The sequence below is a fragment of the Rhinolophus sinicus genome, linkage group LG06 (genome assembly GCF_036562045.2).
Source record: "Rhinolophus sinicus isolate RSC01 linkage group LG06, ASM3656204v1, whole genome shotgun sequence".
Taxonomy (NCBI): Eukaryota; Metazoa; Chordata; class Mammalia; order Chiroptera; family Rhinolophidae; genus Rhinolophus; species Rhinolophus sinicus.
The window spans coordinates 23,895,901-23,917,486 of record NC_133756.1 but is presented as its reverse complement, the minus strand read 5'-3'; the positions used below and the strand labels follow the sequence as shown (position 1 = coordinate 23,917,486).

At 47.4% G+C, this 21,586-nt stretch overlaps 1 protein-coding gene across 1 annotated transcript in view; it reads left to right on the top strand.

The window, feature by feature from the left end:
• The window catches only part of DHCR24 (24-dehydrocholesterol reductase), a 28,907-nt gene extending 7,925 nt beyond the window's left edge, over positions 1-20,982 (top strand). The window contains exons 3-9 of the mRNA XM_019742880.2: positions 2,530-2,635; positions 3,350-3,468; positions 5,397-5,660; positions 10,464-10,607; positions 16,421-16,618; positions 16,997-17,175; positions 18,236-20,982. Coding sequence (XP_019598439.1) covers positions 2,530-2,635; positions 3,350-3,468; positions 5,397-5,660; positions 10,464-10,607; positions 16,421-16,618; positions 16,997-17,175; positions 18,236-18,389 — 1,164 coding nt within the window. The 3' untranslated portion in view covers positions 18,390-20,982. The remainder of the gene's footprint in view (positions 1-2,529; positions 2,636-3,349; positions 3,469-5,396; positions 5,661-10,463; positions 10,608-16,420; positions 16,619-16,996; positions 17,176-18,235) is intronic.
• Positions 20,983-21,586: the final 604 nt, after the last annotated feature.

The following is a 21,586-nucleotide window of genomic DNA, read 5'->3' as shown; positions in this document are numbered from 1 at the left end:
TCATATAATTGGAATCATACAGTATCTGTTGTTTTGTGACTGGTTTATTCCACTTATCGTAATGTCCTCAAGGTTCACCCAGGGTGTGGCATATTGCAGAATTTCAATTATTTTTAAAGCTGAAAAATACTCCATTTTATGTATATGCAATATTTACTTGTATATCTATTCTATCAATGGACAGTTGGTTGCTTCAACATTTTAGCTATTGTGAATAATAGTGCTATGAGCATGAGTGTACAAATACCTTTTCAAGACCCTGCTTTCAATTCTTTAGGGTATATACCTAGAAGTGGAATTGCTGGGTCATATGGTAATTCTGTGTTTAATTTTTTTGAGGAACCGCCATACTGTTTTCCACAGTAGCTGTATCATTTTATGTTCCCACCAACAGTGTGCAAGGGTTTCAGTTTCTCCACATCCTCACTAACACTTGTTATTTTCTGGGTTTGTTTGTTGATTTGATAGTAGCCATCCTAATGGATGTGAAATTGCCTTCATTTTTGACAGATATTTTCACTGGGTATGGAATTCCAGATTGACAGTTTTTTCTTTCAGCACTTTAAAGATGCCTCACTGTCATCTTGCTTGCATTGTTTCCAACAAGAAATCTCTTATCCTTTATCTTTGTTCCTCTGTATGTAACATGTCTTTTTTCCCCTGGCTGTTTTTAAGATTTTCTCTTTATCACTAGTTTTGAGAAATTTTACTGTGACATGCCTTGGTATAATTTTTTTCATAATTCTTGTGTTTGGGATTCATTATCATTTTCATCAAATTTGGGAATTTGGGGGTCTTCATATCTTCAAATATTTTTTTCTGTCTGCTACTCTCTTCTTTGAGAACTGCCATCACACATATATTAAGCCACTTGAAGTTGTTTCACAGCTCAGCTCACTGATACACTGTTGATTTTAATTTTTTTTTCCTGTGTGTTTCATTTGGATAGGTTCTATTGCTGTGGATTAAATTTAGTACTCTTTTCTTCCACAATGTCTAATTTGCCATCATCCCAACCAGTGTATTTTTCATCTCAGACATTGTGGTTTTTATTTCTAGAAGTTTGATCGTAAATCTTTTTAATGTCTCTACTTAACTTTTTGAACATAAGGAATACAGCAATAATAACTATATTAATGTTCTTGTTTGCTAATTTTAATATCTGTCAAATATGGGTCTGTTTTATTAAAACAGATTAATTAATTTTTCTCCTCATTGTGGGTTGAATTTGTCTGCCTCTTTGCATACCTAGTAAACTTTGATTGGATTTTAGACGTTGTGAATTTTACCTTGTTGGGTTCTGGATATTTTTGTATTCTTATAAATATTCTTGAGCATTGTTTTGGGATATGGCTGAGTTACTGGGAAACAGTTTGATCCTGTTCTTGATTTTTCAGTTGGGGCCAGAGCAGCATTTAATCTAGGGGTAGTTATTCCCCATTGTGAGGCAAGACCATTCTATGTACTCTACCCAATGTCCTGTGAAGCATGAGGTTTTCCAGTCTGGCTTATGGGAACAGATACTGTTCCCTGCCCTGTGTGAGCCCCTGCACTGTTTCTCGTGGCTGTTTCCCTGGCCTCAGCCTCAGGTAATTTCCTCGTGTATACACTGATCAGTACTCAGCTGAATACTCAATGGGCACCCTTTTGAGTTCTTCAGCGTTTTCTCTCTATACAATTTCCTCTCCAACTCTGCCCTGCAAATTCTATTCACCTCAGCCTTCTGGGATTCTCAACTCAGTCCACTGGGCCCCCCTGGGTTCCCCTTTCCTGCACTGCCTAACTCCAGGCAGTTAGCTGGGGCATTTGCAGAGCCCCCCTGTCTCAGCGATCATTAACTTAATTGCTTGATATGCACTATGTTGAAAACTCTTATATATTTTTCTCTGCTTCTTGTTTTCAGGCAGCAGGGTAATCTGATCCCTGTTGCTCTATCCTAGCTGGAAGCATAAGTCCACATGATGGCATATTAATGTATCCATTAAAAATCATGTTTTTCAAGAATATTTAATAACAGAATAATGGTCATGGTATCGTGTTAAATTTTAAAAGCAAGACATAAAAGCATGTGTTCGTGTGTGTGTGTGTGTGTGTGTGTGTGTGTGTTCACATTGTATTAAAACATACAAAATAGCAATATAGACATACATAGAAAAAGACTAAAAATAAATACATTCCAGTGTTAACATTGATAACTCTGAAGAACTGGATGGATGATTTTTGTCTTCTTTATATGTGTTGTTTCTTCCAAATAAGGGAGTATTTTTTCTATAATCTAGAAGAAAAATAAACTCAGTATTAAGTGTAAAGATATTTGAAAGGACAAGATTAAACAGTAGCAAACTCAGAGCCAGAAACTTCATTCATTATAATGAAGTGTAACGTTCTAGAAAGAGGCTATACGGGCAATGTAGGAATCTCTGCATTGATTGTTTTGGAAGATTTGAGAAGATACCTTCTACTTGCAGAAGCCCCTGGTAGGCCTGGCAGCCTCCTTGTGACTCAGGGTCTCTCTTCTTGTGTCAACAGATTGTCCGTGTGGAGCCCTTGGTGACTATGGGTCAGGTGACTGCCCTGCTGAACTCCATTGGCTGGACCCTACCTGTGTTACCCGAGCTCGATGACCTTACAGTGGGTAAGGACTCAGACAGTCCTAGGATCATAGCTGAGGCACCTTGGCCCACCTTCTATCCAGTGCAGGAGTTGCCACTGTACCATCTGTGACAGAAATCCGCCCCCCATCTCTGTTCGCCCAGCTCCAAAAACGGGGTGCTCCCTGCAGGTCATTCCATTTCTAAACAACTTAAATTATCAGCACTGTTCAATCTCTGGCTTGAATCTGCTTTCCGGTGACTTGTATCCATGGCTCCAGTTTTGCCCTGTGGAGCACACAGAGTAAATCTTTCCTTCTAAAGGATTCATCATCCCCAAAGCCTTCTCTTTTAAAGGGGAAACACCTTCAGTTCTTTTAACTGTTCCCATGGGACATGGCTTCCTGCCATCCAACCAACGCCCCTTTTCATTAAGGTCCCTCTTAAAATGAATGCACACAGGTTTGTAGGTTGGGTCTGGCCAGAAGTGAGGGTGTAAGCGTCCTTGACAGGGTCTCCCATCCATCCCTCTCCTCTGAGCAAGCCCTTATCCTCCAAGCTGAGCCCCTCCTTCTCTCTCCTGCTCATTAGCTCCACAGAGATGAGAAATCTCCCCTAAATGAACAGCCCGTTTGTGCCAGCCCTGTCATACCACCCTTGTGCTATGAGCTTCCCTGCTCCTGCGATGTGCCCTTTACCTAATTCTCCCCCACCCCACACCCTGCTGCTCCACCTGGCTAACATGTGTGTCTCTACAGGGGGCTTGATCATGGGCACGGGCATTGAGACATCATCCCACAAGTATGGTCTATTCCAACACATATGCACTGCCTACGAGCTGGTCCTGGCTGACGGCAGCTTTGTGCGATGTACACCGGTGAGTTCAGAGATGGGGTGTCCCCACCAGCCTGCCCTGGGCATCAAGGACCCTGGCACTGGGGAGGTGGCTCCCCTTGGGGTGCTCCATTTTAAATACACTTATTCAGTCTGGGTCTGTATTCATAATAATAAAGATGTATATAGCCCCTTTATGTGCTCAGACACTATAATAAATGCTTAATATATATTAAGGCTTTTAATCCTTCAACCACTTTATGAGGTAGGTACTATTATTAGCCACATTTTATAGACAGGAAACTAAAGCACAGAGAGGTTAATCAACTTGACCAAGGTCAGATCGCTAGTACATCCTGCTTAGCTGGGATTCAGATCCAGGTTATCAGGCTCCCAGGTCAATGTCCTTAGCTTTTCATCACACTGGACTGCTTGTTTGGGGGCAGGCAGGTCTCAATATCAAAGCTCTATGTCAGACGGTGTGAGAGGTAACTAAAAGCGATCAGAGGGGCTGTTTTGCAGAAATAAAAGACAATTCTGCTGCCCAAAGTGGGACACAAACATTTAAGGCATTTACCCTAAGGAGTGGGACAGGATTGAAACTTTAAATATATTCAGATCTCTCCAAACATATCTGAGGGGCCCCTGGGATGGGAGGGAGAGTGCAAGCCTTCAGAAGCAAATGTTTCAGGGGGTTACCGGAGTTGTTGGCCTCACAGAAGAGTGCAGGGCAGGACTCCCGGATTGGGAGCTCTGGTCTTGGGCAAGAGAGACCCCTTTCACATTAGTTCAGTACTTTTCCCTACACGGGCTGGGCTCTGCCTTGTGACTATTACCAGCAGAGAGAGGAGACAAACATTCATGAATTCCTTCCCTTCTCTGAGGCCAGGTTTGCTATCTGACAAATGTGATGTCAGGAGGAGAAAGTAGACCCCGTAAGGGAAGCTCCTAGCATAGAGCTGGGCACGCGGCAGGCAGACGGTTGTTAGTACTGATCTGACTGTGATCGGGGGGTGGCCCGGGTGGGGGTCGGCTGGCCTACTTGAGTTGTTCCAGAGGCTTCTACTGGTCCACTGCAGAGCTTCCTGGCTCCATCCCCCTGTCCACTGCACCCACCAAGCCCACACTGAGGGTCTTCAGCATGAGCAGACACCACATAGCTGTCCTCTGGGTGAAGACCATACAAGGCTGGACTTTTCCAAAAGGCGCTCTATTAGAATCAGAGAATCTGAGTTAGAATGGCCAGATGAAAAGTCAGTCGTCTGTCTCCCAGACAAATGACAAATGATGAATTTAGAAGCAGATGTGGGGAAGCAGATGAGTGTCACAGGCAGACGCTGGATCAGGCGGTAGGCCATCTAGCCTGAGTCCCGGCGTCACCACGCTGTCTGTGGGGAGCCTTGGATGAGCCTTGTTACCTCTTGGTGCCTCACTTTCCTCACCTGTTCAGGGGAAGTGTTAATGCTCTCCCTAGGTTATGGGGGAGAGGGTACAATTCCACAGCTAACCACTGGGAAAGGCTTTGTAAATGTGGGTAATGGCCCAGAAGGGAGGCTTTTTAATGTTCTGTGGTGACCCTGACCCTCAGTAAGGCTTCAGCTCTTTGTTTAGCCTGGCCTGGGATTCCTGGCCCTTAGTCCCCCATTTTGGGTCTTTGGGCAGTGCTGGTCATGGCCTCTTCCTGGGTAGCCTGTGGTCCAGGAGTTGTGCCTCTGTGGAGGAGGGAGGAAGCGCCCGCTATGAGCACCCCTGACCAGGCACTATAAGGTCCATTGTCATGCTGAAGTTCAGAGGGAAAACTGAGGCCCAGAAAGCACAGTTTGGAAAGTGCCTTGTGGGGTTTACATAGCAAGATGGTGACAGAACAGACATTGAGCCCAGGCCCCGGGTCGTTGGTGCCCCTGTGTACTGCATGCCACCAGGCGGGACCTCGGCTTCAAGCTCTCAGGAAGTGTTGACTCTGCCTTGCAGTCGGAAAACTCAGACTTGTTCTACGCTGTGCCCTGGTCCTGTGGAACCTTGGGCTTCCTGGTGGCGGCTGAGATCCGCATCATCCCTGCCAAGAAGTTCGTCAAGCTGCGGTTTGAGCCCGTGCGGGGCCTGGAGGCTATCTGCGACAAGTTCAAGCTTGAGTCCCAGCGGCAGGAGAACCACTTTGTGGAAGGGCTGCTCTACTCCCTGGATGAGGCCGTCATCATGACAGGGGTCATGACGGATGAAATGGAGCCCAGCAAGGTAGGCCAGGGCGTCAGCTCCTGCAGACCACAGCCTGGCAGGAGCAAGGCCTGGGTGGGCTAGGACTGAGCCCTTTGCCCCACCCTGACCCTGGCAGCCACCCTCCTCGAGGCTGCAACCTGGGTCAGCTCACCTGGGGTTCGGGCAACAGGATCTATACTCAGAGCTTTCTTGGCAGTGACAAAAGCTTCCATTTCCTCTGCCCGTACCACCTGCCAGGTATGTGTGTGTCTCTTGATGGGTGTAATCTTTAATCCTTACAGCAACCCCATTTTATAGATGAGGAAACCAAGGCTCCACGAGGTCATATAAACTTCCACAAGGTGACAAAACCAAGACCTGAGTAATTGATTTGAAGCCTTGGAATCCAGATGGATACTCCTTCAATTTATACTATGTAATTTTTAATAGTACTTTTTTTATGAGAGTTTTTTAGATTTTTGTTATGAGAGACTTGTAAACAAGTAAAAGGCAAGACTCTACCTGTAAACATGACCCAAAGCCAGCTATTGCCAACGTGTTTGGTATATTTATTTCTTCTTTTTCAGTGCATATTTTTTTTTTTTTAAGTGTTTAAGCTACAAAAGTAGTGTAACGTTAAAATATATAAAGAAAAAGTTAAAGTGTATCTCTTTACCCCCAGGCACACAACCACTTGTAGCGGTTTGGTGCGTGTTCCTCAAGGCCGTGTGTGTGTGTGTGTGTGTGTGTGTGTGTGTGTGTGTGTACACACATACATGCTCTCATTTCATTCCATAGGATACCACTGATGCATGTAAATTTTTGACCTAACTCATTGCTTACTGATGAGCCTTTATATCACTTAACATAATTTTGTTTGCTCTTACAATTAAGAGTGCGATGAAAATTCTCTTACATCTATCCTTGGCCTCTTGTACGAGCATTTCTGTAAGATTGAGTCTAAAAAGTGGAATTTCTGACCCCAGGGTTTGAGCACACTAAATTGATAGCTACGACAAAACGGCCCTCCCGAAAAGTACTGCCCACTTCCGGCAACGGTGTGTAAGAAGGCCTGTCCCGTCCATTCTTGCCAACACTAGAGAGTATCACTCTTCCTATTTTTGCCAATCTGATAGGGTTAAAAATAGTGTCTTGTTTTATTTTGCAGCCCTCAGGTCACTTGTGAGGTTGAACATCTCTTTATGCAGTTTTTATTTGTTTTCAGCTGTGATCACCTATTCCAATTTGTGGGTTTTTTTTAATGGTCTAGTGTGGTAAGCATTCCCTCATGTAGTTACATTGCCTTCAAAATGATCATATTTAACATCTACAGAATGTTGCATTGAGTGAATGCCCTATTATTTACTAAACTACTGGCCCATAGTTGCAAATTTAAGTTGCTTCCAGTTTTTTATTACGTGAATTAATGTAGCAAGGAACATCTTTTGTCTGTAACTTAAATAATATCTTAAAGTAGAATTAGTAGATCAAAAGTTAGGCACCCTTCAGGCACTTGATCAATAGCTATGTACTTAAAACATTTTAAAATTGGAAGGGACTCAAAAATCATGTGAGACAATCCCCTCTCCAAATAAGAAACCGGGGCCCAGAGGGAGCTAGAGACTCCCCTGAGGACATACAGAGAACCCAGCGTAGATTTAAATTTGGGTCTCTGACTCCTACTTCAGTGTTTCTTCCCCTGCGTCTCAGCTTCTAGAATTTAGCATCATCCACAAACATTGATCAGGCACCTTTCCTTGTGGGAAATCTGGAACAGGAGTGGGAAGTCTGGACACTGAGCCTAAGTTCCCCAACACTCCCAGGCCCTAGGCTGAGCCCAGTTGCATGTGTCACCTCGTCACCTGGCCAGGACTTCTAGTCCAGAGGTTTGCCAACTTCTCTGAAGTGTTCGCTTAGAGGCTGCCAGTAGTGATAAGCTGAGGGAGGGGGCCACAGGGAATCACTTCCCCCACTGTACCCACTCTTCTGTCATCTGTTTGATGTATTAGATGCCACCTAAGCTTACAGTTAGGCAGAGGGGTTTTTACAGCTTTTTCAATGTTTAAACACCATGACCCTGATTTCCCAAGAAGACTGAGGCCTTACCCAGAGGCTTGTCTAGTGTCAGTGGCAGAGGCTGGGCTCCCAGGCCATAGCCTTTTGCAAAGTGTCACAATGAGCAAGACCCTGATACCCAGTGGGAACAGGGCTGGGGGAGGAGCCTGGTAGATGCCATTAGATGTGTAGACATTTTGTTTGAGGAGCATTTCTTCCAAATATTCCTTTTTGGCGGGCTGCTCAGGAATTTGTCCTTGGATGCCAGGCACTGTCCAGTGGAAGGCTCACGGTGGCCCCAGGAGCGGGCAGCTTACCCCCAGTGTACAGGGGAGGCCCAGAGGTAGGAAGTGGCTTCCTATCTAAGTGCCAGGGTTAGAACTGGAACTCACGCCTGCCTGGCTACCCCATCAGCGTGTCCTGGGAGAAGTAGACAGCCTGGGTTCTTGATCATATCCTGGGCTTCTCTGGCACAAATGGTTTCTGATAAGTCAGTGAGCACCGGGAGTGTCTGTCTCCAGGTACCTCCAAGTTTCAGTTACATTATGCAGCTGGTGCCATTGCCAGGTGTGTGGCCAGGCCCAACCTGGGGTTAGATCAGGTTGCTGTGTTTCTGTTGGGTTTCGGTCTCCTTTACATTAGCAGGCAGAGGCCAGTGCACGGTGTCTTTCGCCCTCCCCCACACTGTCCTCACCGAAACTGACTTGTATAAACAGGCTCTGTGTCCCCCGTTTCCTGGCACGTTGTGGCCCTTGGTTTCCTCCCTGCAGCATGGCCTGCACAAGAGGGTGACACCCAGATAAGCAACCACTCAAAGGGTTGGCTGGCTCCAGGGTAGAGGAGGTTGGTGAAGGGATGTCGGGGGTGGAAGGCCAGTGGGGGTGAATACTGTGACCCCGCTGTGGGCAGGCACCAGTGCATGCTCTCTCTACCTTATCTTTTAGTCTTCCCAACCACTCCAGGGGGTAGTAATGTTTCCATTTTGCCTGCACCGGCAATGAGGCTCAGAGAGGCTAAGTAACCCGCCCAGGGTGAGCTTAGTGTCTTACAGGTAGAGGAAGCAAATTGGCCAAGAGGATGCATAGGATGGTCCCATTTTTGTAAATCTGTGTGCATGTGTGTACACAGGAAATAAAACCTAATGAATGCACATCAGTTTTAGTGGGCTATGGGGGTGAGGGTGAGGCTACAGAGGTGTCTCTCTAAGTCACACATTTTTGCAATGTTTAAAGTTTTCATAGATTATACATTTCTTTTAGAATCAGGAAAAAAATCAATAGGATTGTTGTTTTGTTTTGTGTTGTTTTGTTTTGTTTTGTTTTGTTTTGATAGTGCCCACATTCTGTAGCCTACCATTCAGGGTGCTCTGCCCTCTGACCCTGGCCTTGTTGTGAAACATGGGTTGCATCCTTGCCCTGCCTCATGCCAGCCTGGTGGCCTCGGACAGTCTATTCAACCTTGATGATTCTCATTCTCATCCATGACACAGGGACAGCCCCGCTATGCAAGGTTGTGGAGAGGGTAAAGAACGAAATGGTTAGGGGCCAGCGTCGCTGTGGAGCGTGAGCGCTCAACACACGTTGTGATTCTTCTCCTCCACCGGTTCCCCTAGAGCCGGCTCACTTCTTGCCTCTGCTCCTGCCTTTTCCTCCCTCATGGTCCCCTGATAGCATTCTTCCTCTCCTATGTGGTCTCCACTCTACTTCTTCCTACCCTTTGCCGAGCCTGCCCAGCTGGGTGTGATTTCACCTGCCCCATAAAGCTTGGTGTCTCTTCTGCCCCTTAGAGAAGCTGGTCTGATGTGGGGCATGAGCATCTGTAGTGTGTGTGTGTGTGTGTGTGTGTGTGTGAGAGAGAGAGAGAGAGAGAGAGATTTCTAATAGGTATCAAACAACTCCTGAAAAGCATATATTTTTATTACCATTTTACATGTGAAGAAACAGGCTGAGAGTGATCTGCTCAATGTCACACAGCTAGTGTATGTCCGGGATGGGGTTGGGCCCCAGCCCCTCAACCCTGGAGCCTGTGCTCATTTGGGGCTGCCACTCTGCCTCTCTCTGAAAGCATCTGTTCAGAATTCATCTCACAGATGAGGAAATTGAGGCCCAGAGAAGCTAAGTCACCCCAGGGCACTCAGCAGGTGAAGTTCGGAGCCGCTTAGGGCTGAAGAAGACACCAGCTAAATGCAAGGTTTAGGCACTAGGGCCGCAGGACCCAGTGCCAGGGAAGCACGTAGGCTTACTCTGAGTTCCCTCCATGGATGGTGGCTGTCTCAGGGAAGCATCGCACCCAGAGGCTTGTAGGACTTAGTCAAGAGCAGCAGGGAAAGTGCCGTGGTTAATTAGTGCTGTCAACCATGGGACCTGCTGAGGAGGGGATGGATGACCCATGCTTAACGTCTGTGCCAACTCCAGCCTCGTGGGAGGGAGGGAGGGAGGCATTCAGCTGCACTGCGCTGTGGCAGACACCAGTAAACATTTGCACTTTGATTTTCTCACTGAGAAGGAACAGCACACTAGGTCGGGGTCGCTCAGCCCTCTAGACTGTCAGGAACGACTGTTGGGCCCTGGGCACACCACTTAACCTCTTTGAGCTTCTGCTCTCTCTGCTAGAGAACACACGCTGTGCTTAACCTCACCAGGCTTTCAAGAGTCTCAAAGGCGATAATAGACACGAAAGAGCTTTGAAAAGGCCAGGAGTGCTGAACAGAAGCCGGGTATCACTGTTACACCCCGATGGCATTCGGTGCTTGTCTGTGGGCTGACACAATGCTCTCTGTCATTGTAGCTGAATAGCATTGGCAATTACTACAAGCCGTGGTTCTTCAAGCACGTGGAGAAGTACCTGAAGACAAACCGCGCCGGCCTGGAGTACATCCCCTTGAGACACTACTACCACCGGCACACGCGCAGCATCTTCTGGGAGCTCCAGGTGAGGCTCAGATTTCCCCGTACTCCTGGCTCCTTCCAGGCGCTGGGCAGGAAGCCAGGATGGTTCACACTGTGGCCACACTCTCTCCCCTTAGGGGAAAAGAGTGGCTTTGTCCTAGGGAACTGGACACCCTCTTACAAAGCAACACGGTCGCTGCCTTCTGAGGGATTGCACCATCTTCACTGAAAGCAGCAGGCTTTCCATGAGCAGTTGAGAATGGGGTGCTAGCCCACGTAACTGGGGGAACACGTACCTGTTCCGTCCTTGAGGAATGGTAGCCTAGTAGCCAAGCAGACAGCTTCTGCCCTGTAAAGGGCCACAAGAACAGGAAGAGGAAGTGGGTAGTTTAGTCCTGCCTAGGGTTGGAGGTCACCGTCAAGCTTGGCCTTGACAGGTGAGCAAGAATTTGCTGTTGTATGTGGAGGGATGAGGAGCAGCGACATTTTAAATAAAAACATCAGAGTAAGTAAGGCCTCTTAGGAGATGACTTCTGAGCAGCGACTTGAACCACAGGATGGGCAAGCCATGCACAGCTCCAGGGGAGACTGTTCTAGGCAAAGAAAGGACCAGAGCACAGGTTCTCACACGGGCTGCATGGGTTGTTGTTGTTTTCTCTTTTTTTTGATTGAAGTGAAATCATACAACATGCAATTAGCCATTTTAAAGTGCAAACTTCATTGGCATTTGGTACGTTCATAATATTGTGCAAGCATCATCTCTGTCTAGTTCTAAAACCTTGTCATCACCCCAAAAAGAAATGCTGTAGCCGTTAAGCAGTCGCTCCCCAGTCCCCCTTTCCCTCACCTCTGTCAACCATCCGCCTGTTCTGTCTCTATGGATTTACCTGTTTTAGACATTTCATATAAATGGAATCATCAAATATAGAGCCTTTTGTGTCTGGCTTCTTTCACGAAACATGTTTCCAAGGCATATCCGTATTGTAGCATGTGTCGGTTCTCATTCCCTTTTATTACTGAGTAATACTCCATCAGAAATACCACGTTTTGTTTATCCACTTATCTGTGGTTGGACATTTGGATTGTTTCCACCGATGGCATTGTGAATAATGCTGCTATGAACATTTATGTGCAAGTATTTGTCTGAGTACTAGTTTTCCATTCTTTGGGGTATATGCCTATGAGTGGAATTGCTGGGTCATATGGTAACTCCGTGGCTAACTTATTGAGGAACTGTCACCCTTTTTCCCACGGTGGCTGAGCCATTTCACACTCCTAACAGCAGTGTTCCAGGGTCTCTACATTCTTAACAGCACTTGTTATCTTCTGGGTTTTGATTACAGCCATCCATCCAGTGACGTGGAATCTCATTGTGATTTTGATTTGCATTTTCCTAATGACTAATGACGTTGAGCATCTTTATCTTTACATGCTTGTTGGCCATTTGCATATTTTTGGGAAAAGTGCCTATTCAGATCCTTTGCCAATTTTTAATTGAACTGTTTATCTTTGTTGTTGAATTGTAAGGGTTTATATATTCTGAATACTAGATCCTTATCAGATACATGACTTACAAATACTTTTGTCCCATTCTGTAGGTTGTCTTCACTTTCATGATAATACCTTTTGATGCACAAAAGATTTTAGTTTTGGTGAAGTCCGGTGTTTCTATTTTTTGTTACTTGTGCTTTTAGTGTCATATCTAAGAATCCATTGCTAAATCCAAGGTCATAAAGATTTATGCCTATGTTTTCTTCTAGGACCTTTATGGTTTTAACTCTTATATTTAGATTGTTGATTTAAGGTTTTTTTGTATAGTATGAGGTAGGGGTCCGACCCAATTCTTTTGCATATAGTTTCCAGTTGTCACAGCAGGTTCCATATTTTTGAAAAACAGCCAGAAGTCCCCTGAATTAGAACCATGGTGGGGAATGAGGTCACAGCAGCCAGAGCCTAGATCATATGGGTCCTTGTCGGTCAAGGAAGAATTTTATAGTTTACTCTAAGTATGATAGGAAATTGGCAGAGGGCTTTGCACAGAAACGTGACTTGACCTGATTTTTGTTTTAAAATAATAACTTTGACAGCTGAATGGAGAGTAGATGGGAGTGGAAGAGTGGAAGGAAGAAGATTTCTGTTATCTAGGGTGATAGCAGGTCTGTGAGATACTGGGAAGGTTGAACCAACCAACCTTCCAGGCGGATTGGCCGTGGGTGTGATTCCAAGGTTCGGGGCCCAAGCAACTGGGTGCCACTGACCGCCATGGGCAACATGGGGGAAAGGTCTGGGAAGGGACACCGGAAGTTTGGTCTGGGCCATGTCAGTTTGAGAAGCCTTGCGGGCATCTAGTGGGCAGCTGTGTCTGTGAGTCTGGGCTCCGAGGCAGAGGTGAGGTTGCACATACAGTGTACGTATAATCAACAGCATTCTAGGTGATCATTCCATTCCTCTCAGACCTGGGCTATCCCCTACTCACCAAGCTCGGTCACTCAGCAGTATTTCGGTCAGGACTAGCTACACAATACAGTGCAAAAAGCAGGGGAAAGTGCCATCAATGTACTAACTTACAAAATTTTTTTTTTCTTCTGTGGTCTCTCTCTTGTCATAAATATTTGCTATTTAATGTTATTCTACGTAAAGAAAATTTAAGTTATTAGTGTGAGTTTTACTGTTCATCTTTTAAATACAAGTGCACTTAACTCTTCAGGTATACGCATTTCATTTTTAAAGCAGCAGTGGAAACACTGCACCAAATTAACTCAACTGTTTTTATTTCCCTTGATAATATTCACATTCTACCAACACTCCATGTTGGCTCCGGGTGAGTAGGGAAGGACTGAAAAGAAAAGGGACTGAGCAGCCCTGCCTTTCCCTTCCCTTTAATGTCCTCATTTCCAGCAGTGTTATTGGTTGGCTAATACAGGGAAGTAATGTCAGGAAGGTCGTAATGTCAGGATAGGTCGTTGGTTGTTCATGTTTCTTAGAATGTCATTGTCACAGGGCCTGCTTCTAGAGTTTGTGGTCCTGGCTCAGGCTGGGCCCATTGGCCTGTAGTGTGGCCCTGCAGCCCAGCAGAGCAGAGGTGGCCAGTAGCAGGCTGGACGCAACACAGGCCAAGGGCAGCTGAAGAGCAGGGGGCCAAGGAGGGAAGAGGCTACAATGAAGGTCCTTGGAGTAACTGACCTTAGTGTGCTCGTCGGACAGGACCAGGAGTGAAGCCCGGGACACAGGACTAGGGGTCACTCCAAAGCAGAAAGATGAATATGGAATAGACAGAGGCGAGAAAGGAGAAGGGCAGGGCACACTGTTTAAACTTGAACTTTGTGAGGTTGAGACTTTGGAAAAGGAGTGGTTCCAGCTGGTAACTTTTGTCTAACAATGGACAATGTTAGGGAAAAAAATGTGAATGGCTTTTAAATATAAGAAAGGTGATGCAGTCTCCCTCAGAATTACAGACAGGCAAAACAGAACTGCAGGAGACTCATTTTCCACCTATCAGAATGACAGAGATGCAAAAGTTTGATAACTCGCCACGCTGGCCGGGGTGTGGGGAAACGGTGATCTCCTACATTGTTTGGGAGAGTATTAAGTGGTACAAGCTCTTAAAATAGCATCCATTAAAATTTCACACACTGTCTGAACCAGAATTTCCACTTCTAGGAATTTATCTCACAGCTAAACGTACGTGTAAATGGGCAAAGATACATGCACAAAGGACACTCATTGCAGTAGTCGGGAAATAATAAAAATGCCCATCAGTACAGAACTGATTAAATAAATTAGGCTACAGTAGAGCAGAGGTGAGCAAACATTCCCTGTAAAGAGCCAGGTAGTCGTTTAAAGCTTTGTGAACCATGAGGTCTCTCTAGGAGCAGCTCTGCCCTTATAGCCTGAAAGCAGCCACAGACAGTATGTAAATGAACGGGCATGGATGTTTTCCAATAAAACTTTATTTACAAAACCAGAGGGTAGGCCAGATTTGTCCCAGGAGCCATAGTTGGTGGGTCCCTGCAGCACACTGTTAGGCACCCACGACCAAGAATGCAGTAGCAGGACGTGAAGGGAGGCTTAACCTGTGGACTGTTGGGATTTCTGCTGTGGGCATGTGTGGCTTTTCCAAAAACAGCCAAGGAAACAATAAAAGCCACACTACGTATGGCGCTCCTGTTGTGTACCAGGCATTGATTTGCCGTGTTTCCCTGAAAATAAGACCTAGCCGGGCCATCAGCTCTAATGCTTCTTTTGGAGCAAACATTAATATAAGACCTAGTCTTATATTATATACTATATTATATTATATATCATATCATATATCATATCATATCATATCATAATATTAGACCCGGTCTTATAGTAAAATAAGACCAGGTCTTATAGTCATCTTTGCTCCAAAAGATGCATTAGAGCTGATGATCCGGCTAGGTCTTATTTTCTGGGAAACATGGTAGGTGCCAGAATCTAACAGAAGAGAGCAGACAGGTCCGTCCCTCATGGGCGTGGGCTGGTGATCAGAGAGGTAATTCCACAGGAGTGGAGGGGAGAGTCACTCAGCCCCAAAGCTTAGCATGGTGGCTGCTTTGGGAGCCGCCCCTGGTCCTTGGTCTGATGTGGACCCCATATGAGCCGCCTCTGCATCTCTGTCCCAGCTTCTCCCATGCTGTAGTCCTGTGGCCTTTCTCTTCCACACCTGAGGACCGAGACCATGTTTCAGTTATCTCGGTATTCCCAGGGCCCAGCATAGAACTGGGCACCTGACTTCATGGGCACCTCGTAATTAATTGTCTAATGAATGAAGGAATGTTCTTGGCATCAAGGGCCCAGGAACTGAGAATGGGGCATCGGTGGACACTGGTGACCCTCAGGAAGACAGCAGACTTGGAGCAGGGAGGAAGACTGAACAGGAGGGCCACACCTCAGTCTGACTGAGCAAGGGGCCACTCCACAGTGTGATGGGGCGTGGGCAGGATTGCCAGCTGGTGGGAGCCGTAGAGGAGCTGGGAGGGCAGCAGAGGGTGTCTTTGGAAAGTGGCAGTGCTGAGTACGGCGGCTCCCTCGTGATTTGAGAAATAGATGAGGAAGAACAGCCTCTACTCGGGAGGGTTTCCAGGAGACCGAGTTGGAGTAGGCAGGTGAGGTGGCATTGTGAGGGCCATGAGAACAAGAAGAGGAAGTGACTGGTTCTGCGGAGGGTTGGAGGAAGCCATCAAGCTTGGCCTTGAAAGGTGAGCAGCAATTTGCCGTTGTGCGTGGAAGGATGGATGGAGAGCAGTAACATTTTAAAGGGGAGTCAGGGGGTCAGAGAGGGCCTCTCAGGAGATACTGTAAACCAGTGGGCTCACTCTTGAACCTGAGGCAGACTTTGCTCACCTCAGTGAGAGCTGTGCTGTCCCTGGCTGTATGACCTTAGGAAAATTGCTTAAGCTTTCTGAGTATCCCTCTTCTCATTCAACAACATTTGTTTCTCAGACATTTGTAGTTGCCTGTTCTGTGCCAGCCACTCTGACTTCAACAACTGGAACAACAGTTATAGGTACCTTATTATTTTGCTCCAAGCACTGGCCTGAGTGACTTCTATTTGGTATGCCATTATTCTCGTAAGTCCCATTTTACAGATAAAGAAACTGAGCTGAAGAGGTTATATAATCAGCCCAAGGTCAGCACAGCTCATAAACGCCAGAGTTAAGAATCAAACCCAGGTCCAACTGGGTAAATCCTGGGTGCCACCACACCCCTCCAAATAGGAGGCGTGGACCCTGTCCTACGTGGCGAGCACCGAACAAGAACCTGGCCACTGGCACACGGGGCCGCTCAATCCTTATTGGTTCCTTCTCTCTATTCCCAACCTTTGTCTCTCAGGATATCATCCCCTTCGGCAACAACCCCATCTTCCGCTACCTCTTTGGTTGGATGGTGCCTCCCAAGATCTCCCTCCTGAAGCTGACCCAGGGCGAGACCCTACGCAAGCTGTACGAGCAGCACCACGTCGTGCAGGATATGCTGGTGCCCATGAAGTGCATGGTGCAGGCCCTGCACACCTTCCACAATGACATCCATGTGAGCGGGGTGGACCAGGCGAGCCGGGAGCCAGCCCATGGAGGCCACGATCTCCTCCCCCAAACTATGTCACTGACCTTGGGCATGCCTGCCCTGCAGGCCTCAGTTTTCCTAACTGCAAAATGGGTCCACTCAGCAATGGCCCCAAAAGGAGAGAAGTCATAGGGCCTGGTGATGAGCACGTCCGTGAACTGCTCAGATTGTGCCCTGCAGTGTGGTGGAGTTGGGGGTGGGGGTGAAGCTGTGAGCAGCCAGAGGAGGGGCCCCCTGGAGAGTGCTGCAAAGCCTCCCTTTAGCCTCCCTTTGGGTAGTGTGGGGTGGGCCAGCATGTCACCTGTTGGAGAAAAGCATCAATACCCTGCTCCCTGGTCTACCCAGGTCTACCCCATCTGGCTGTGCCCATTCATCCTGCCCAGCCAGCCGGGCCTGGTGCACCCCAAGGGAGATGAGACTGAGCTCTACGTGGACATTGGAGCTTATGGGGAGCCACGCATAAAGCACTTCGAAGCCAGGTCCTGCATGAGGCAGTTGGAGAAGTTCGTCCGAAGTGTGCATGGGTGAGTGGCCCCAAGTGTGGCGAGTTCCCTCTGGCCACCAGCCCCAGGGGACAGCTGCAGGGGGGTGCAGGGAAGGGCAAAGGTGGCCAGCTCCAGAGTCAGACCAGCTGGTCACTTCGGGACTCTGTCACTATGGTGGCCTCTGCCTTGGGAATTACCTTGTGAAAGGTAAGGAGGTGGGATTGCAGGGCTTCTGCCCCTCTTGTCTCAGCATCTCTCTCCTCCCCTCAGCCCAACTGCATCCCCCCAGCTGCTCAAGCTGGGAACCCAGGAATCACCCCACTCTTCCCCCCCAGGGCAGATAATGGGATGGTTTCCAAATGTTCTGGGGCTGCTGCTCCAGGTGAAGAACAAAACTAAGGAGGGAGGGATTCGTGATTGTGAAAGCCACACAGAGGCTTGGGATAGTGGTACTCAAAACACGGCCTGGAGCCAACTACTGATCTACATAACACAGACAAATCTCAAAATAATTATGCTGATTGAAAGAAGCCAAGATTTGCAAGATTGAAAGATGTTTCCATGTATATAAAATTCCAGAATCTCGGGTGACAGCAGGTCCACCTGGGATGGTGGAGGGCGATCACACAGTGGTTAAGGAAAGTGGGGGGTCCTTATGGTCATTATCTGGATGGAAGTGATGCTTTCTAGGTTGGATATGTAAGTCAAACTTAACAAGTTGTACACTCAATATGTGCAGTTTATTGAATATCAGTTATAAAAGGAAAAGAAAGCAGCCAATGGCCCCATAAAGGAAGAAGTGTGTGGTGCACCGAGCACAGTGGAGAAGCCAGCTGTCCCAGTTCTACTCCTGACTGCCTCCGCTGACACATCACTTAATGCCCTGAACCTCAATTTCCCATCTGCAAAATGGGGACAAGAATACCCCTACCTCCCTCCACCACTAGATCATTAGGGGGATTAAACAAGAGAAATCCTCCAAAAGCACTTCCTACACTGCAAACTGCGCTACACATAAGGGACGGTTGGGGTTCTCATGCATTCCCTGCCCCACTGCCATCGCCTCCCCGTGTCCTTACCACCCATCTCTGTTCTACAGGTTCCAGATGCTGTATGCTGACTGCTACATGAACCGCGAGGAGTTCTGGGAGATGTTTGATGGCTCCCTGTACCATAAGCTACGGGAGCAGCTCGGCTGCCAGGATGCCTTCCCTGAGGTGTACGACAAGATCTGCAAGGCTGCCAGGCACTGAGCAGGAGCCTACCCACAGAGAAACAGATGTGGGTAGACCCATCCCCAGCACCAAGAGGCATCTTTCCTTCACTCAAGTTTGGCTGCTCTCCCAGATCCGTACTTTCAAAAAGAAACCCCTCCAGAAATCCCACCCAGACAGCCCTGACATCCTGCTCCCAGCTTCTAGGGGCCTCCCATGGAGTGGGAAGGACATGGGATTTGGAGTCAGACAAACCCGAGTCCAGGTCCCATTTCAACCACTCATTAGCTGTGTGACTCTGGGTGAGTCACTTAACCCCTCTGAGCCTGCCTCTTCATCTGTTGACAGGTGTTAACAATATCTTCCTGCAGGCTGTGGTAGCTATTACTGCTTCCCATTCAGCATCACATCTGCTTTGGATTCAGTGGTTGAGTCCCAGAGGCTCCACGTTAAGTCACCTGGGCACAGGTTTGGCTGAAATGATGAAGGGATACCCTGGAGTTGCACTGCCATTGCTTCAGTCAGCTAGAATTGCTCCTCACCAGGAGAAGGAAGAAAGGTTTCTCTCCATCCCTGGGGTCTCAGGAGGGCAATAGATGGGTGGGCAGGCCCAAGACATGCTGTGCCAAAGCCAGGTCCGATCCCAAAGTTTTCTCTGCTATCCTTGGTGATGTCCTACCCCATCCCTCCTTTACTCTCAGGCCCACCCCAGCCATCACCCAATCTGAGAGGACCATGTCCCTGGGAAAGACATTTTAAGGTTGAATCCTGTCCCAGCCTATCCCCCAACCCCTGGTAGAATGAGTGGTTTCTGCTCTGAATTGGATCCAGAGGACCTGGTCTCATTCTTGGCGCTCCAGCTTTCTATGCCTCTTTTCCCCAGAACCCACTTAATCTGGTGGGGGTGTGCCCACACTGCCTTCAGAATGGAGGGTCAGGTGGACCACACAAAGTAGGAAAACAGCCTGCCATTGTTAGGTTTTATGAGGGTTCTTTCTCAACCACGGGGCTGCAAGCATAGAGCATCAACTTGATTATTCTAACCATTCATCCTGTTTTTTTCTCCCCCTATAGTTAATTTCAGTGCCTTACAAATACTAAGCTCAGAGAAAAGTTAGCTCCATTTCCGTTCCAGAGGAAAGGGAACCTCCCTAGGTCCTTCCCCACCTACGAAAACTTGGTTGTTTATGCAACTCCATCTTAAGACCTGCCCAGCCTCAGCTAAAAACCAAGAATCTGAGAAGGAATTGTGTCACGTAAGGGAAACTGGAATGAAGTGAGCTGTGCCAGGCAGTGACCTTCTGAGAGAACACACACACTGCACCAGGAGTCAGGAGACCTGGGTTTTAGTCTCTATTGTTAATGGGCTGTGCAACTGTGGACAAGTCATTTGTTCCTCTACACTAGTTTTTGTTCCTCTATCACATCATCTACAAACAAGACCTCCCTGTGGCCCTTCTGCTGCAGGAGTTCATGGCTGTCGTAGACCCCGTGGTTGTAAAACCCATGGAAAGCCTTGTTTGTGTGGAAAGGCAGAGGAAAAATAAATGATCCAAGTGGACACTTGGGGTGGTCTGTCATTTAAGGTCCTGTAGCCCAAGGCCAGCTCTCATCTCATCTTCAGAAAGGCACGTATTGATTTGCAGGAAGTGTCACTCTTGTCCCTGCAGAATCATCAGTCACGCTTTTACTGACAAATGCTCACTCACCCCACGCAGGGCTTAGTATCTTAGCATGGTCCTGTGGGTACTGGGCACATTCATGGCATTCAGAGGGCAAGGGAACCCCCTTGCCCATTTGGCCTCTGGAGGGGGCGTAGGGAAAAAATAAGAAACTTGGTTCTGTAGCTTGTATGCAAAGCACATGCATTCTGGTATTAGCTCTCATATGAGCCCATGTGCTTCCTGCTCAGGGTTAAACTAATGAACCTATTTGATGTAGAGGAATGGGTTAACCCGAGCAAGTTAACCCAGCAGATAAGACTCCATCACTTCACCAGGGGACTTCCATCCCTAAGCCACTGAGAGTGTGGCCAGAGATGCCAGCAGCCTCTGCTGTCAGTCTTACAAACCCAAATCCCGTGCTTCACAGATACCCAGAACCTGGGGCTTGGAAGGTCTTGACATTGCACCAGCCTCAGGTTAATGTTTTGCTCCAGTACCATCTTGCCTGGAAAGTGGCAATCTCTCCAGCGTGGTGAGCCAAGTTCCAGCTTTTTCTTGTAGCACGTGCTGTCACTGTCCATCCGAGTGGTGGTTCCAGATGGAGATGAACTTTGCACTGGGGGACAGTGTGTATGGAAAGTAGAAGAATAGGCCTCTTCCCTCCAGATCCCAAGTTTCTTGGCTGCATGACGGTTTTCTGTAAAATCAATTGATAGCCAGTTTCATTGGCTGGAAGGATGCATCATTTAATTGGATATTACTAAAAGGGAAGGGATGGGGTGGGGATGGGTATGTTGTGTGATGTTTATTATTTTTTCCTTGATCCTGGGGACCAAAAAGAAAGGCATGAGTCTCCCCTGGCAGGATTTTACTGCCACAGGCGCTGTGCCTAATGTCCAGAACGCTTCATGTCCCTGTGGCTATGTGGCTGCTGCTTCTGTAAAAATAAAGAGATGACCTGGAAAGTAGCCTTTGGTTTTTTGGTGGTTTTTTCGCTTTGGGAACCACAATGTGAAATCAGAGCTCGCTTAAATGGAGGGTCTGCCCTTCAGCAGGTCAGTTTTCCTGTGAATCTGTACACCTTTGAACAAGGGCCGAAAGACAACATGGGGGAAGTGTCAAGTTTATGAAGGCAGTGCGGTCATGGGTGATTTTCTTTTCCGTTTTTGAATTTCTGTCATTGTCACAATGATCTGGCGTGAGTGTTAACAGGATCCCCCATCTACAAGGTGGAGAACAGACTGCAGGGGGAAAAGGTGGAAGCCAGGAGACCAGTAAGAGTCCAGGTGAGAGACAATGGTTGGGGCTGGGCTTTTTAAGCTACCAGACATGGTTGTCAGGAGTTTTGGGCTACAGTCCTGGCTTTGTCACCTGGTTGTGACCTAACATTTTGGCAAGTTAGTTAACCCTGTGAAGACTATTCCCTCATCTACGAATTGGTGGAGACCACTAGCTATGCACTAAAATCTATTCCTCCCTTTGAGCACACTGCTGACTACATTTCCCAGGCTCCCTTGCAATCAAGTATGTCCTTTTGTTACAGTTCTCTAGTAGAAGGTGAACAGAAGTGAT